The sequence below is a fragment of the Mycteria americana genome, chromosome 7 (assembly GCF_035582795.1).
Source record: "Mycteria americana isolate JAX WOST 10 ecotype Jacksonville Zoo and Gardens chromosome 7, USCA_MyAme_1.0, whole genome shotgun sequence".
Classification (NCBI taxonomy): Eukaryota; Metazoa; Chordata; class Aves; order Ciconiiformes; family Ciconiidae; genus Mycteria; species Mycteria americana.
Window position 1 is genome coordinate 15,382,475 of NC_134371.1, and position 15,108 is coordinate 15,397,582.

General features: G+C 46.1%; 1 protein-coding gene across 2 annotated transcripts in view; it reads right to left on the reverse strand.

Moving 5' to 3' along the window:
* LSG1 (large 60S subunit nuclear export GTPase 1) overlaps positions 1–14,865 on the reverse strand; it is a 352,612-nt gene extending 337,747 nt beyond the window's left edge. Inside the window, exons 1-14 of one of the 2 annotated variants that reach the window (XR_012776447.1) lie at positions 14,720–14,865; positions 14,526–14,643; positions 14,128–14,248; positions 13,451–13,537; positions 12,522–12,608; positions 10,311–10,371; positions 9,434–9,610; positions 7,729–8,154; positions 7,322–7,423; positions 6,342–6,485; positions 5,906–6,029; positions 5,181–5,260; positions 4,350–4,523; positions 2,546–2,998 (exon numbers count right to left, since the gene is read on the reverse strand). Coding sequence is in view for 1 of the 2 variants with exons in the window: in XM_075507173.1 (XP_075363288.1) it covers positions 2,819–2,998; positions 4,350–4,523; positions 5,181–5,260; positions 5,906–6,029; positions 6,342–6,485; positions 7,322–7,423; positions 7,729–8,154; positions 9,434–9,610; positions 10,311–10,371; positions 12,522–12,608; positions 13,451–13,537; positions 14,128–14,248; positions 14,526–14,643; positions 14,720–14,800 (1,962 nt within the window). In the remaining variant the exon portion in view is untranslated. Of the gene's footprint in view, positions 1–1,778; positions 2,999–4,349; positions 4,524–5,180; positions 5,261–5,905; positions 6,030–6,341; positions 6,486–7,321; positions 7,424–7,728; positions 8,155–9,433; positions 9,611–10,310; positions 10,372–12,521; positions 12,609–13,450; positions 13,538–14,127; positions 14,249–14,525; positions 14,644–14,719 lie in introns of those variants that run through there. The other variant, XM_075507173.1, reaches the window with a different exon arrangement.
* Positions 14,866–15,108: the final 243 nt, after the last annotated feature.

Here is a 15,108-nt window from a genome sequence, read left to right on the forward strand (position 1 = left end):
CACGGTACAGCACCCAGCAGCTCCCCCGGGGTAGAAAGCACCACACGCTGCTGGGAGCAGACTCCTGGTCGGACTAGGGCTCCCTAAACTGGGCAGAAGAAAGCTGGAGGAGAACAGCAGCTCCAGCTCCTGCCCTGCACGGAGGAGAATTGTAGTTCATGATGCAAGCACAAGATACCGTAAAAGGGAAGTTTAGCTTCAAACCATATTCCCAAACCAGCTCTGCACTTCTGCTGGGTATCAGTGCAGCAGGTAACAACATCAGCCAGGAAAACAAACTGCTTGCGTTATAAAGCAAAGCCCCCTAAAAGGGGAGGGAGACCACTGGGGTGCTGAATGTGCTGTGGATCTCAAAGAATAGACTGGAGCCAGTTGCAAGCCACACGCTCCCTCTACATGCACAAGGCGCTTTAAGAAAACAACACTCAAAAATGGAAACTTGCCTTCTGCAGAAAGCAACGGGAGCAGCAGAGAGAGGCTCCTTCAGCAGGTGGCCAGGGCAAAGCTCCTGACAACAGAGCAGTCTCCACACTGCCTCACGCCTGCCAGCTGCTCCTATGTGCTGTATGGAGCTGTCAACACAGCCGGCTGGCATTCCCCAGCAAGGGTAGGATGTGGTTCAGCGACAGACCAAACCACTACAGGAAAGCATTAATTTAACCACGATCCTCGCCTATTACCTAGTTTGCCAACTGCTTAATAGCAACATAAAATATTAACAAGCCTTTAGGTCTTGCTTATGGTCCTCCTTCTGTCAACGCAGGAGTCCTTTAGCACACCAAGGAGCAGTTTGCATTTAACAAACCTGAGCAAACATTATTTGCTCAGTCATATTTACGTTATCCTCCACTCACTCAAACACTGCAAGTGGTTTGGCAGGTCTTGTGGCCAAAGGCTTCTGTAAGCAACAAGCAGAGTTGTCCCAAGCCTCAGGCCCTGGGGATTGCTGTTATTCACTAGATTTGGAAGAGTCTACAGGACACAGCCTGTCCAGCAAGGAGGCTCATGGAGACCCAGCTAGCAAGAAAGGGCTGAGAATGCAAAAGAAGAAAACTCAGGTACGTGCAACAAGAACAAAGAATTCAATTCTTTGAAGGAGAGAAATAGAATAGAAGAAATGTTTTAAAACTTCAGTAAAGGATACTTCAACTTCAGTTTGACAGGTAACTTGACAGATAATAGCTTCACACAAGACAGGACAAAAAGACATGGGCGTTCCTGAGCAATCAGGTCCCTAAAGTATTATAAGGGACAAAAGCAGAAACCATCCCTCCAAGGAGGGTTGGGAAGTCTGATCAGAGACTGATTTGGCTAGGGCACAACCTCTTCAGGAAACAAAGGCAAAAATCACCTTCTCCAGGAGAACCAGATTAAACAGTGGAAAGTAGATTCTCAGGAGAGACTATGGTACACTGACTTAAAATACCATTGACCGTATTCATTCAGTATAATTATGCTTTAGTTTTACAGGTGGCAGGGAAGTATCTTCCCTCCAGTGATGTAATTAAGAACTTGGGAGCAGGGACTCTAGGGGAAGCAGGAGCCAAGGTGGGAGCTCTGCTGTCAGGGGACCCTCTGCATACACAGTGCAAGCTGGCTGTACAGGACAAGCACACAAAGGGTCACAAAGCCAAAACCAGCTTGGTTGCACACCCCACATCTGCTGTGGCTTTGCTCAGCAGTTGCTTTCATCTCTCCATCCACACTTAAGGCCTGAAAAGTACAAAATTACAAGACAGCAATCACTTTTTTTAGATTCAGAGACCAGCGTCATCTGTTACTCTGCTTCACCACCTAAAAACAAAGCACAACTTGTCTTTGCAAGCCTTTCCAGTCCTATCATTACTCCCTGTTCCGGACTAGGAATAAAGAGCACTGACCAAGTACACAAATATTTTTTCAGCAGGGCAACCAAGGAGTAAATATCACTTAAGTCTGACCCCAAGTAAGTACAGTCTTTTTAGTGTCAAATACTAATGTGCGCATTAAAATCTGCTATTACGACACTTCTGCAACTAGGTCAATGCCTAGGTCAGCAAGACAGAACACGATGCCATATAGGAAGTAAAATCTCAAGTATATTTAAGGACAAATTAGCACCAGATTTTTGGCCAGTCACATGGAGCTAATGTTTTAAAATACCAATGGGAAGTCACACAGAAAAACAACTGATACCAGCTCAGTGCAAAGGACATAAAAGCAGCATTTTCCTTGCATGGTGTGCCATGCTCTGCTCTGCCTTAAACTGGGAGACAGGGAGTGGTTTCAGTACCAGATTCTACAGAATAGGGTTGGCATAGCAGAGAAGGAAGAGGGCAATAAAGATCCTTTTACCTCATTTTTCACCACACTAAAGTGTTCTGTCAAATTAAGAAAGAAGCATTAAAAAAAAAAAAAAAAGAGCAACTGCATCTCAAAATGTAACAAACATCACTCATTGAGATTCAACTGTTTAAAGATTTTTGTCAGTTTTACAGGGCTTGCTTTGATCCCAACAGCTATAAAATACATCCTTTATGGAAGGAAAAAAAACCCACATTCCCACTGGCTCCATCTGCTCCCATTGAAAGGACATTTCAGCAGCAGTCAAACATCTGGGCTGGCTTCCAGATAACACGAACGGCCAGGTCTCTCTTGTCCTCGGAAGGGATGAGCTCCAACTATCAGAGCCCGCTCTTATCCCCTGCCCAGGCCAGTCCATAGCATGGAGCTCCCAGGTGAGCTAGCAATTCCCACTCATCCTTTTTTTCCCCCCTCAGTTCAGGCCTGCAGGACAGTGCAGTCCCTGCCCTGGAAAGGCCAGATACTGGTGCCACAGCTAAGCCTCCAGGTGCTTAGTGATCCTGCGAATTTTCTCCTTCTTGTTCCTGTTTCCATGTTTTTTCCAGGGCTTTCCTACCACATTCCCAGGATTGGGCGTAGTCACAGGCACGAGGCCACTGCTGGGCCGGTATCCCATTGCAGCCCGGACCCCTTTCATCAGGGCGCGAACATTCTCCTGGAAGAGGAGACATAATCACCAGTGACCCATGAGAAGATATTTAACCACCAAGAACTGTGGTATGTTACTAAAACCAGACACAGGCAAGCTCAAACCCTACAAGACCTGCTCAGCCCCCAGCTCCAGAGCTGCAGGAAAGGTCACGCCACGCAGCTGAGTCAAAGCCTGCCAGCATGCTCCAGTTCTGTCTGCAGCCATGCCTCGCTGCTCCAGGTCCTCGGCGTCTACCACTGCAAGCAGAGCCGGAGCGCTGATGAGACACCAAGCTCTGATAGGCATTAGCTACGGTGCTAGGATTGATTCCCACAGTCTCTGCTTTGCACACAACAAATTGCCTTTGCAAATAAATCTGGCGTCTGTGAAAGCCAGAGACTAAAATAACTTGCTCAAGTCTGGAGCGTGGGTAGCACTGCTGGCGCTCACAGCTTGTGCTAGCACTTTGGGCAGCCAGAGGAAGAGTCTGGTAATCCCAAAAATTCTTTTCAGGTCATAGCTTTCTGAAACAGCTCACTGATTTTTGAAAAGGGCCCGAGTTCTTGTTTTCAAAATGCATGACTATCTTCAGCTGTGCTGAAACCAATACTGTTCATATCCAGCTAACCAAGCGGAACAGATCATGCTGTCTATGACCTGTCCTCTTCACTGCTAAACACCCTGTTCTGATCTTTGTCAGGTACACAGACTTAATCAGTTATGGATCTGACATTGAGTCATTAATAGATTTTTTCAGTAGTGTAGGGGCAAAACAGATCCCTGTGGGACCTAACAAGAAGCATACAAGTTCAGAGAAATTCCCATTTTCCATTTCATTGACATCTCTCAATTAGGTTTTAAATTTGTTTGTGTTCTTTTCATCTGATTTCAGGTTCTGAGTCAAAACAACCGTGTAGTACTAAATCAGTTGTCTTAAAGAAGCTTATCACGTCCCCTAAATATGTCATCTCAAGAAAGGAAAGTTAGTTTGAAGGACCTGTTAGTCCAAACCCATGTTCATGGTTGGTTGCTGTGTCACACCACCATCCTTCCTTGTCTTTCTTCCCAGTCACCTTCCTGTTTGCTCAAGATTGATGTTAGGCCCATGATGATGAGGGTCACACTGCTGACCTTTTAAAAATCAACTATGCACACCTCCTTAGCTATCTTTCAGTCACTTAGAACATTCCCAGTGATTTAGGAGATAATAAAAAGAACAGAGAGCTCTTGGGTAGAAATTACGTGCAGATGCCAATGGCATCTAACACCATTAACAACGCAGCACCCCTCCATCCTCAAAGGTAATTTTTCCAGTAACTATGACACAGCAGTGCTGCTGTAAAAACTCCTAGAATAAATCTCCTCCAGAATTTACCTGGTGGAAAAATGTTTTGTCCACCACATTTTCAATTTGTTTTGCTTTGGTATTCTTCTCGGGCTTCACCTGTCCACTGGCCTGCACCACTCTGCTCTCTGGGCATCCTTGATGCTGGTGCTGAAAATCATTTGGGTCAGTGCCAGGAGGTGGATGGCAATATAACAGCTTCCCCTGTGAAAGCAATGGGATACAGTTATTACAAAAAAACAAACTCAGAGAGAGACCCAGAGAGGAAAGAAAACAAGTCCAAACCTAAGAAGGGCCCTGGAAGTCCAGGGGCTCACACTGGCAGACTAACTATCAGTATACTTTATTTCTCCTCCCAGGCAACAACTGGCTTGACTTCTAAGTTAAAGCACCATTCTACCTCTACTTCAAAGCACCATATCCAGCTGCAAGCAATACAGTGCAAAGCTCTCAGGACTAGTGGAGGATCCTATTAAGAAATACTCAACAATAAGTTGCTGAGAGGGGCTGTAGAAGCATGCAGTATTACAATACTCATAACTGCAGTCCTTAGCGCCAAATACTGATCCAACTATACAAAATGTGTTTGTTTCCTGAATATCTGCTGCTTGTTTTAGAGATGCAATAATTTATTTAGCTAGCACCTTAGTTTTAAGCAATCATCTTTTTAAAAGTAAGCAGCAGGAGAAATTTCATTTGTTCCTTTAAAACACAAACATAGCCCGATTTAAAGAGTATTTTAATATATGCTGATTTTATCCAGAGAAATAGAATTCAATTTATTGTGCTCCTTCCTGCTCCAGTGAAACCTTCAATTCACCTCCTAGCAGGAAAGAAAACCCAGATGTAGGAAGCACTTACACTGACATAGTCTTTTAACACATATCGAGCTGATCGTGGCTGGTCTGGCTGTCCATGAGCTGTCATAAAGCCTCTCATATCTGGAAGACAAATCCAAAGTAAATTCTGTGTCAGTACAGCAAGAGAACTAACACATTCTTCTCTGCTGCCTAACTGCACATTTGTATCTTTTCTCAAAAAAAAAAATCCCTTAGAAGGAAGCTTCTGCTGGGAAAAGCAGGGGAAAAAAGGGAACATTGCTGACTGTAGAGGTACTGCATAAGCATCCTAACCTGAAAGGAACAATGAGAATTGACATCTCCCTACCACCAGAAAACCTGCTGGTTTTTCATTTTTGTTTTAAGGACAGAAAAGATTAACTGCATCAGAGAATCAGACAAGGGAGATAAACCTTCACCGCATTCTTCAGTCTAATTCAAGACACAGTTGATGGGAGGTATCTAAAAGGATAAGAGCACCACACTACACAGACCAGCAGGGCATTTCACCAACATCCTCAACACAATCACTATGTCTGTTGGATGAAATTGGCAAAGCACCACTTCAACAAACACATGAGATTAGCTGTTAACAAAGGTCCTTCCTGAGAGGAGAGCAAGTCCTAATGGAGAAGTTCAATGCATGACAAACCTGAGCTGGGCCTAACTTTAAAAAGTTTTCCTAAGGCTGTGTTCAGGACCACGCACACAGCATAGGCAATAGGTTTTACAGGGATCACCACTCACATCCGTATGCTGTCAGCAGCTCTTCGGCTGTTGGCTTTCGATCTGGATCCTCATCTTCCCTTGGCCTTATGATATTTATTCCATAGGTTGCTTCCAAAATGTTTCGTGGGATATGCTGGCAAACGTAAGCTAGTGAAGGAAACCACCTGGTGACTTTCAGCTACACAAGTAATCTTGCCCTAGTCACTCCAAGAGCACACATTAAGAATGACTTTTGGATTTTGTCGCAAACCAGAAAAACAATGCAAGTCTGACAACAAGAAAAACTTGAAATGAGATGGGGAAAGACCAAGACAGCAGGGCTGTTTTATCCAACGTGTCCCCACCACCCTCAACTCATGAGCACATGTGCCCCTAGCAGGGCTGGAACATGCCACTTTGCATACTCCAGATCCAACGCTTGCAGACACTCTCACAAACCCCATGCAAAGGATATTAGAGAAATGGGTGGGACATGGTCCCTCATCTGGTCTATAGGCAGAATTCCAGAACAAATCATTTCTGCCTTGGTAGAGATGAAAGATGGCATCACCAGACCAGGGCAATCACATAGGCACAGGCCAGGCTCCACATACAGGGTCTACACAATAAATAACCGATGAGTTCACCAAGGCAAGTCAGTGTCCATGGAGGAAAAAGGAACAAAACGAAAAAAACAAAATCAAATGCACAGATGGAACAAGGATGCAAATGAGAATAAGCAGAAATTCTGCTAACACAGACATCTGCCCTGCTGGCCCCAGCCAATGAACTAAGGAAATCGGATGTGGAAGACAGCAGCGCTTCCAAGGTTCATAAATAAGGTGTCCAGACGGGGGCAGCAAGATCTTCAGCTCTCCAATTGATGGGAGAGGAGAAAGCATTCCAGAAACCTTTAACTGTGTTGGGCCTTTTGAAACAGGTAGGAGATTGCACAAGTGCAAATCCCACGATGCTCGTTATAGCACTGGAGTTGCTACCTCAAAATTAAGAGCTTTATCAATATGAAAACGGCAGCATAATTAGACTTATTCACAGGGACAACTACGGACAAGAAGGATGGTTTGAAAGCTTGACCTTAAGCTATTCAGAGGAACACTCACTTTTCAGAGGTTCTCTTCTCATGACTAGTGTTGAAAAAAGGAGGACCAAGCTACTTAAATAAAATCTGGAGATGGAAAATATCTCCCATTGCACAGCAGCTCTCACTAGTGGCTCTACAACTGTAGCAAGAGTTTGGAAGCATGAACTACAGTTTCCAAAATTATATACATCAAGCCCACCCCTCTCCAGCCTAAACTCTGCTGGGCAGAGTTCAGGTGGGCAGAGTTCTCAGTGAGTCCACTTGGTTACGACTAGTTCATAATGAAGCTCTCTTCCACTGGCGGGCAGGGGGGGAGGAAAAATAAAGAGATCAATGCTCTTTGTTAGCTATACCTGAAAGTGTTTCGTACGGCCTGGTGTAGCAGACACTGACACCTTCTTATTTCCAAGGATTGTGTTGATGGTCGAACTTTTGCCAACATTAGGGTAACCAACCTAGATGACAAAGAAGTGGAATGGTAACAGTGATATCAGGCAGGGCGATGCCAGAAGACTGGCAGAGCTCTGACACAAAAGTACTTTAATAAAACATACTAAAAAAATTAAGGCAAGCAGTGGGGAACACTGAGCTCCAGGAACTTCAAAATTAATCTTTGCATAAAACCCTCAGTGACTTGTGCTTGCTAGTTTTTTTTACCCTTATAGGAAGCCAGGCTACAGGATGAATTTTTCCCAAGGAAGGCATATGGAATTAAAATTTAGATTAAGCAAGTTCCATTTAAGCACAAAGTCCAACTCACCAGCCCAACATTTACTTCCCCATCCTTCACCCTTGGTCTGTTGTGCATGGTTTTGAATATCTCCAGCAGCTCATTTCTCTGTACCAGATGGCTGAAGTTCCTGATGTTCCTGTTCTGCTCCTGCACTACATGCTGCACTGCAGCACCATCAGTCCTGCTTTCCATCCTCTCTGGGGCAATGGCATTTACTTTGTCCCCACCTTCATCTTCAGAACAGGTTTGCCAGGCCTCCTCTTCATCATCTTCACAGTCTTCATATTCATCACTACTATCATCATCACTAACCAGAACTTGGTTTACAGTTTGCAAAGCGTTGCCTGTGGATGTGCTTTCTGCACTGTCTTGTGCTGTGCTGTTGTCTTCTTGACTGGAGCTTTCATCCTCAGAATCACTCGGGTCCTCTGCTACATCTTCAGAGTCTAGTTCCTGTGTGAACAGTATTTCATAGGTGAAATGTAAAGACAACACTAAGTCTTGCTGTTGACTGCAGTTTCTGCAGCACAGTCAACTGTGTTTTCATCAGCCACATCCCAAGGACTGACAATTCACTGCTTACATCACACAGGTTTTTTAGGGGTCTTAAGTAGGATGTAGAAACAACTAGCTTGCTTTAGGAGAATGACAAAAGTATTCCAAGAGGGATTGTTAGCTTCACTGCGAAGTTATTAGAGGTTTCTCTCCAGAAGCACAACTCTGAATGCATGCACACCCACATTATCCTTATACACAACACCAGCAGAACCCAGCTTTTTTTTTTTTTTAAATTATCAAGTGTTCCTAGTAATAGGAATGAATAAATTTTTCAAAATGTTCAGAACACAAAGCCATTTTGTTTCAGGTCTAAATATTTCATTAAAATAATTTCAAGCTGTCTTGTTTTCAGTCCAACTCTTTACATTTGTTTCCTGCAAACAGTTCACATTTAAAAAGAAAGACCTTTTCATAACAATAGTATTTTGACATTTCTTTCCAAAAAAGAAAACAGAACTAACGCTTTCACTCTCACTCTTAAATCAATCTGTAAAAACATTTTATCCAAGGACTGTAAACCAGCTGAACAGACTAGGTACTTTTGGAAGGAGATATGGGATATTCCATAGCTGAATAGCAATGGCTGTAACAGATGAACCTAGTAAAACCTGAAAGTGGCATCTATTGATAACATGTAACTTGGGGCAGCAGCACAGTTTGTTCCACTGGGCAAAGAAAGGCTCTCAGGTACTTTAGATTCTCTAAGAAACACCTCCTCTCTCTGGGAGAGAAAAATCCTCTGTACAGATAATCATGTCCCTCACAGCATCCCTCTCGGAAAGGATTCCAATTCTGTCAATGAGTTAAGAGTTTGCAAACAGATCTACAAGGGCTGTTTCTGTAGCTATTCATCAGTAGCCTTAAGGAACAAATTTACATTCTAGTTCAGTATTATTTCCCATGTCATTAACCTTGAAAGAGAAATTGCAAGTACTACAAACAGGGACTGAACAGCATACCACTTTGTTCACCATTTTACTCTCCTCACTTTTGTCTCCGAATCAATCATTAAAACACTGTTTTACAGCCGCATAGGTCCTTAGAATAATCCTTCCTTGAGTCAAGGACTGTGCCTTTCCTAGAAAGGTGCTCAGGTATATCACAAGCATAACTACAAAGCAAGTTATCAGAGGCAGCCAGCACATATCCAGTTGGAACTGGTCATCTACAGTACCTTTGCTTCTCCAGATAGCCGTTTGCACTCTGCCAAAGCTGACCAGAACACCACCTTAATGCCCTCTTTCTCAAAGAACTGTGCCCAAGCAGCCCGCTGCTCCTCACTCAGCAAATCTGCTTTGTTTATCAGGATCATGTTCTCCTTGTCATTGCTGACTTCCTTAACGTAACTTTCCTGTAGAAAACAAGAGAAGGATCAGTTCGTACTCTGGTTTGGACACCTCCTCCCTGCACGGTGATACAAGAGCAGCAAGACAAGTTACCCCATCCAGCTCCACACGACTGTAGCTAAGCTTACTGTCCCCAGGCTAGATGGAACTGGTGTTTAGCAGACAGCTACAAGAACAAATTGGAGCATGCAACTACCGCAATGCAGGTTGTTTCTGGCCAGGTGTGCAAACGCCTTGTCTGCTTAGAGCTACGACAAGGTATTAATCAGCACCTCACAGCAGGAACTCCTAAGATCAACTATTCAAGCAATTTCATATCTCCTTGATGCACAGTGTTCTATAGTCTATCAAAGTTGTCACTTCAATAATTCTTGATCCTTCGCTTTCAGTGCAGTAATCCTCACCCATTTTTATTCCACTATGATTTTAAACAGAACAATTCCTTTAAGTGCAGACACTTCTAGTGGGTAATGAGGAGCAATACAATATCTGCAGAACTGCCTCTAAATCCACAACACTGTGTGAAATATCAAAAAACATTGAAGAAAAATAATTTCATGTCAGAATACTTGCATAAATAAGTAAGATATCCAGTTAGGCACAACAGCAGAACAGCTTCAAGGTGGCTGAATGTGTTAAAAAAATAAATCATATAAACTCCCAGAAATAAAATGAAGACAACATTCAAGAAAGTGGTTTACTTACCAGATCTTGGCATCTAAACAGAAGGGGGTTTCTAGCATCTACTATCTGGACTACAATATCACTGCAAAAATAAAAGGAAGTCCCATAAAGTACTCTTTCTTACCTTGCTTCAAAGAAAGCAGCAAGGCACAGCACATTACTCGCTTTTAGGTTTTGCCTGGAATTTTAATAGTTTTAATTCTATTATCCTACTAAGTACCTTTACGGAATTAACAAATCATCTCAGCATCCCACACGCCCCAAGAGACATGCTTATGCTACAAGCCAGTACTACTGTACAGTATTTCTGCCTCACTTGGCTAATTCTCCTGTACAGCCGGCAAGGGGAAAGGAAGCACGCGAGTTTTGCCATTCCATCTACCCTTCAAAAACGCTCAGCAGGCAAGAACGAGAGTAGTGGTATTCTATCCTTTAGAATGTTACTAAAAACTGCGATAACACAACTTAATATCTGTCTAGTCTCATCCCCAGACTGCAGTGGGGTGGCTACAGAGACGAAGAAGAGGTGGTTTTCCTACACACCGAGATATTCTGCAACACTGTTGTCCCCTTTGCATGGAGCAAGATGTACAAAGTCTCCCACAAATGACCTGCAGATTCTAAGCATTTGCTATCAGGCATTTTCAGAATTTCCTTTGTGCTCTTCCTGTCACAAAAAGCATAGAAGAGTGAAAGAACAGTCTTAGACTCCAGTAAAACATGTTGCTCCCCCATGCAAGCAAGGCCTTGCAAGCATGCTTTTAGGAAACATCTTCCAAATCCAGACACCAGGTTGCCACTACATATATGAGCAAGATTCATCAGTTCTACACACAAATTAAATGCACTGGCTTCAGATACCAGAGGCATCCATGCTTCTTTTGAAAAAAGAAGAGGGAAAATTTAACTACAGTCTCTTCCACTAGAACTTCCCCAGGCAGGTAATTTAAAATACTGGTTGCCACGTGCTGATTCTATTTGTCTGACAGGGATTTCTGTTAACTCAGGAGAGCTTCAGAACACCATGGGTTGAATAGAAGAATTTCAAGCCTCACTAGGCAGTTGGTTACATATAACAAAACCAAACAAAAAAAAAAAAAAAATCAATAAACCCCTCAAGGGAGTCATTTAATAAGCCGCATAGGTACAAAGAGGTACTGAACAGTTACAGAAATTCAAAGATCGATACAAGAGAAAGCTGACACCATGGTACTGGGATGGGATACAGAGAAGTTACTGAAGCACACAGCTGGGAGCTAGTTTGAAGCAAACACAAGAAAAGACTGACAACAGATCAAATCATCTGGCAAGGTATGGGACTGGACGACTTTTCCATTCAATTCTGAGACGGCATCCTCACTCTACGTGAAATAAAAACTACTTTCTGCTCCAACAAGAGCAGAAAGTAATTAATAACACATTCCAGCCACCTCAAGGCACACAATATACTCACACTGCACATCATGATACCCTATAGTGGATGCTCCCGACCCAGCTCTCTCCCAGCCAAAGGCCCAGCAGCACCCAGTACAAAGACACTTCTGTGAAAGGACCAGCTCACCATGACCTCACTGGTGAAGTATTTTTCAATTTTAGGAAAATCAGACGAGATGATCTCAAACTTAATTACTAGTGAAATTAAATGCCCCAGTTAGATTAACATAGCAGATAGCACTCCTATTGTATTACAGCTCGGCAGAGCGAACAAAGCTATTTCTGTGATATGACAGGCTGTTGTCTTTTGTGCACTGCTGCAATTTCTCTGCATGGGAAGAGGCCAAGGACCAAGAGGCTCTTTCTTTCCCAATGTTATTTAGTTGATCTCCTGTGCCTCCTGCCCCTGAACATCAGGCTGCAGCTGTGTGGTTGAGAAAGAGAGGAACGGGCTAATCTTGGCAAAAGACCTCAAATACACATTCTCAAAAGAGGCCTCCCACACAGAGTTACTGGAAGAGGCCAAGAGCAGCTGCATCTGAAGAACCGTCAGAGACTCACAGCAAACCACCCGCAGAATCGCAGTGCTGAGAGCTAGCATGCACCTCTAAGCAGCTGCCCTTCTTCATGTCACATTTTGATCACTTCAAAACAAAATCACTTGAGTGCTGATAATAAAACATAACTAGCTGTAATTGTTTTTCCTGTGCTCAGACACTTGAAGCTTGGCTCAAAAGTTTCAACTCAGGAAAACACATTAAACATTACTTTAAAAAAGCAGATAGCGATACACTTTACCTTCTTTCAATGACTCTCCAAAGCTGACGCCAAAATTCCAAGTTTCGTTCAAATGGGGTTAGAATTAACTTTTTTTCTTCCTCAAGGCTAAGGCAAAAGAGAAAAAAATACATCATATTTGGCCCATGTCAGGCAATAAGCACACCACCAGTTCTTCCTTAGATCTTAAACTTAGGCTTTAGTTTCGGAGAGAGCTATCAAATCAGACTCACATAGTAGGTACTATTTCTGCTAGTTTTGCAAATAGATCAAGCGCCCAGGTAAGCTGGTGTCAGTGACGCTGGTTCAGCAGTGACACAATGGCTCCTGACACAATGCCAATGGAGAAGTGGTAAATGATGGAAAGAGCAAAAACTCATCAAAAGTCTGCCTGAAATTTCACAGCCACAATTAATAAACCAGAGAAGTTATCCCAAATGCCAGCAGTTATTACTCAATCAAGTAGCACCTGGGAAAAATAACAAATTTGGGGATGGTACCGGAAAAGGCTCTATACAACCCTTGACTTGCTGTGACCACCACCTCAACGACTTTACTCAGGGCAAGCGTGGGTTTGCAGGGCGTGAGCAGATACCACCTAACTCTCCAGGACAGCAGATGCAGCGCCAGACCAGCACAAGCTGCTGTACGCAGGCTGGGAGCACTGCACTCTATTTAGAGCAGCACTTCCTCCACTTTACAGGCAAAAGCAGAACATCACGCTCCATCCTGAGGAATTTTAACTGTAAGCCGTACAAGAACACGCACACACAAGAGCTTTGCAGAGCTCACCACAAAGACATGTCTAGACTGCGGCTGGGATGTCCACCCTTCCAGAACAAGTGCAGGGAGCTTAAGTTCATTGGTCCAGCAAGGATAAATACAACCCACCACTTCCTGTGTCTCCAGATGCCACCAGCTACTTACCCAGACGCAAGCGGCATACTCACTGGGCAAGCTGTCGCCTCCATTCGAGAAAGCTCTCCCTCTCAGCTTGCTTCAAGTCCTCCGCACTGGTTGTCCTATCCCAACGTGGCCTGTAACAAGCACATTTTGGAGTGAGTGGGCAGAAGTAGCAGTTAAACCAGTTCCATTACTGCAACAAACATTCATAAAGAACACAGGCACCACACATTCAGCCACACTGAAATGGTTATAGCTCAGACGTGCGTGCACCTGTTTCCAGCAGCTTTAAGTACACCTTTTTTCCTTGTTCCTTCTAAACTCTACTAGCTGAGAGGACACTATCCTATGCACACTAGACATCACAAAGCTGTTTCTCCAAGCTAAGATTTGTAGGGCATTTAAGATGGAGGATTCATCTCTCTGTCCACCACACACGGAGCTCTGGAAAGGCTTACTACGTGGCCTGGATACACCAGCTCCAGCAGTGCCAGGCTTTGAGCAGGAAACCCACACAATCAGGACAGATGAGCTGGGGCTGGCAGCACCCACGTGGCAGGCAGGCACCTGTGCTGTGGGCTGCAGCAGGCTCATGCAACCTAAGTAGCGTTATCCCCAAAACCAGGGTATTGACAAAGCAGAGGGCTGTCCCCAGGCTTGCAGCCACCAAGGGGCTGAGCCCACTCAGCAGAGGGGGATCCAGGCCTGGCCCTGCAGGACTCACCTCCGTGGGATGCGCAGGAACTGCTGGTTCTCCTCATGCAGCTGCCGGACACGCTGGGCCTCCTGGGCCGTAAGCAGGCCAGTACGGCTCTGGGCAGACACGATCTGGACATTCAGACGCTCTGCAGGAAGAGAGAAACAATCACCCAGAGCCAGCTGTCCCCGTTCCTGCCTGTCACCAGCCCTGCCTCAGTACCCCATCCCCTGCCCCTGTTCCCCTGCCCAGCCAAACCCATTGCCCGCCCCAGACCTACTCCCACTCTCATCCCAGAACCGGTCCTGGACCCCGCCCGGGTCCCCAGCCCCTGGATCTCCCCCCGGCCCCAAGGCCCCCGCCGCCCGGCACTGGGCCCCGCCCGGGCCCCAGCCGCAAGCCCAGGACCCGTCCCGGCCCCTCACCAGCCACGAAGCGGGTGCCGGCCAGCTCGGCCGTGGCCAGGAACTCCTCCAGCGGGCTCTGCTCCGGCGCCGACCGCAGCTCCGGGCCGCGCTCGCCGCCCACCTCGCTGGCGTGCAGCTGCCGGGACAAGACGCCGCCGTCAGCCCGGGCCGTCCCCGCCGCCCCAGCCCCAGCCCCAGCCCCGCCGCCCTACCCACGAGGAGGTGCCGCGGCGCTCCAGGCCGCGCTGCCGCTGCAGGCAGCGGCCCAGCCCCGCGCCCCGCTTCTTGCCCATGCCGCCGCCGGAGCCGGAAGGGGCGGGGCGGCCGCCCCGCTTCCGCGGCCCGCCCGGGTTCCTCCGCCGCGCCCCGCGGCCGCGGAGCAGCGTTCCGGGCAGGCGGGTTCCGGGGCGGCCCCGCGCTCCCCGCGCCCGCCGCCGGGCGGCGCCACGGCACCGGTACCGCCGCCCGTCCGGCACCGGCCCGTCCGCCACCGCTCCATGTGCTCACGGACCGCCCATCCGGCACCCGTCCACACGCTGCCCTGCCCGTCCGTCTGTCCACCGCACCCATGCATGTCCCTCCGTCCGTCCCCACGCTGCCC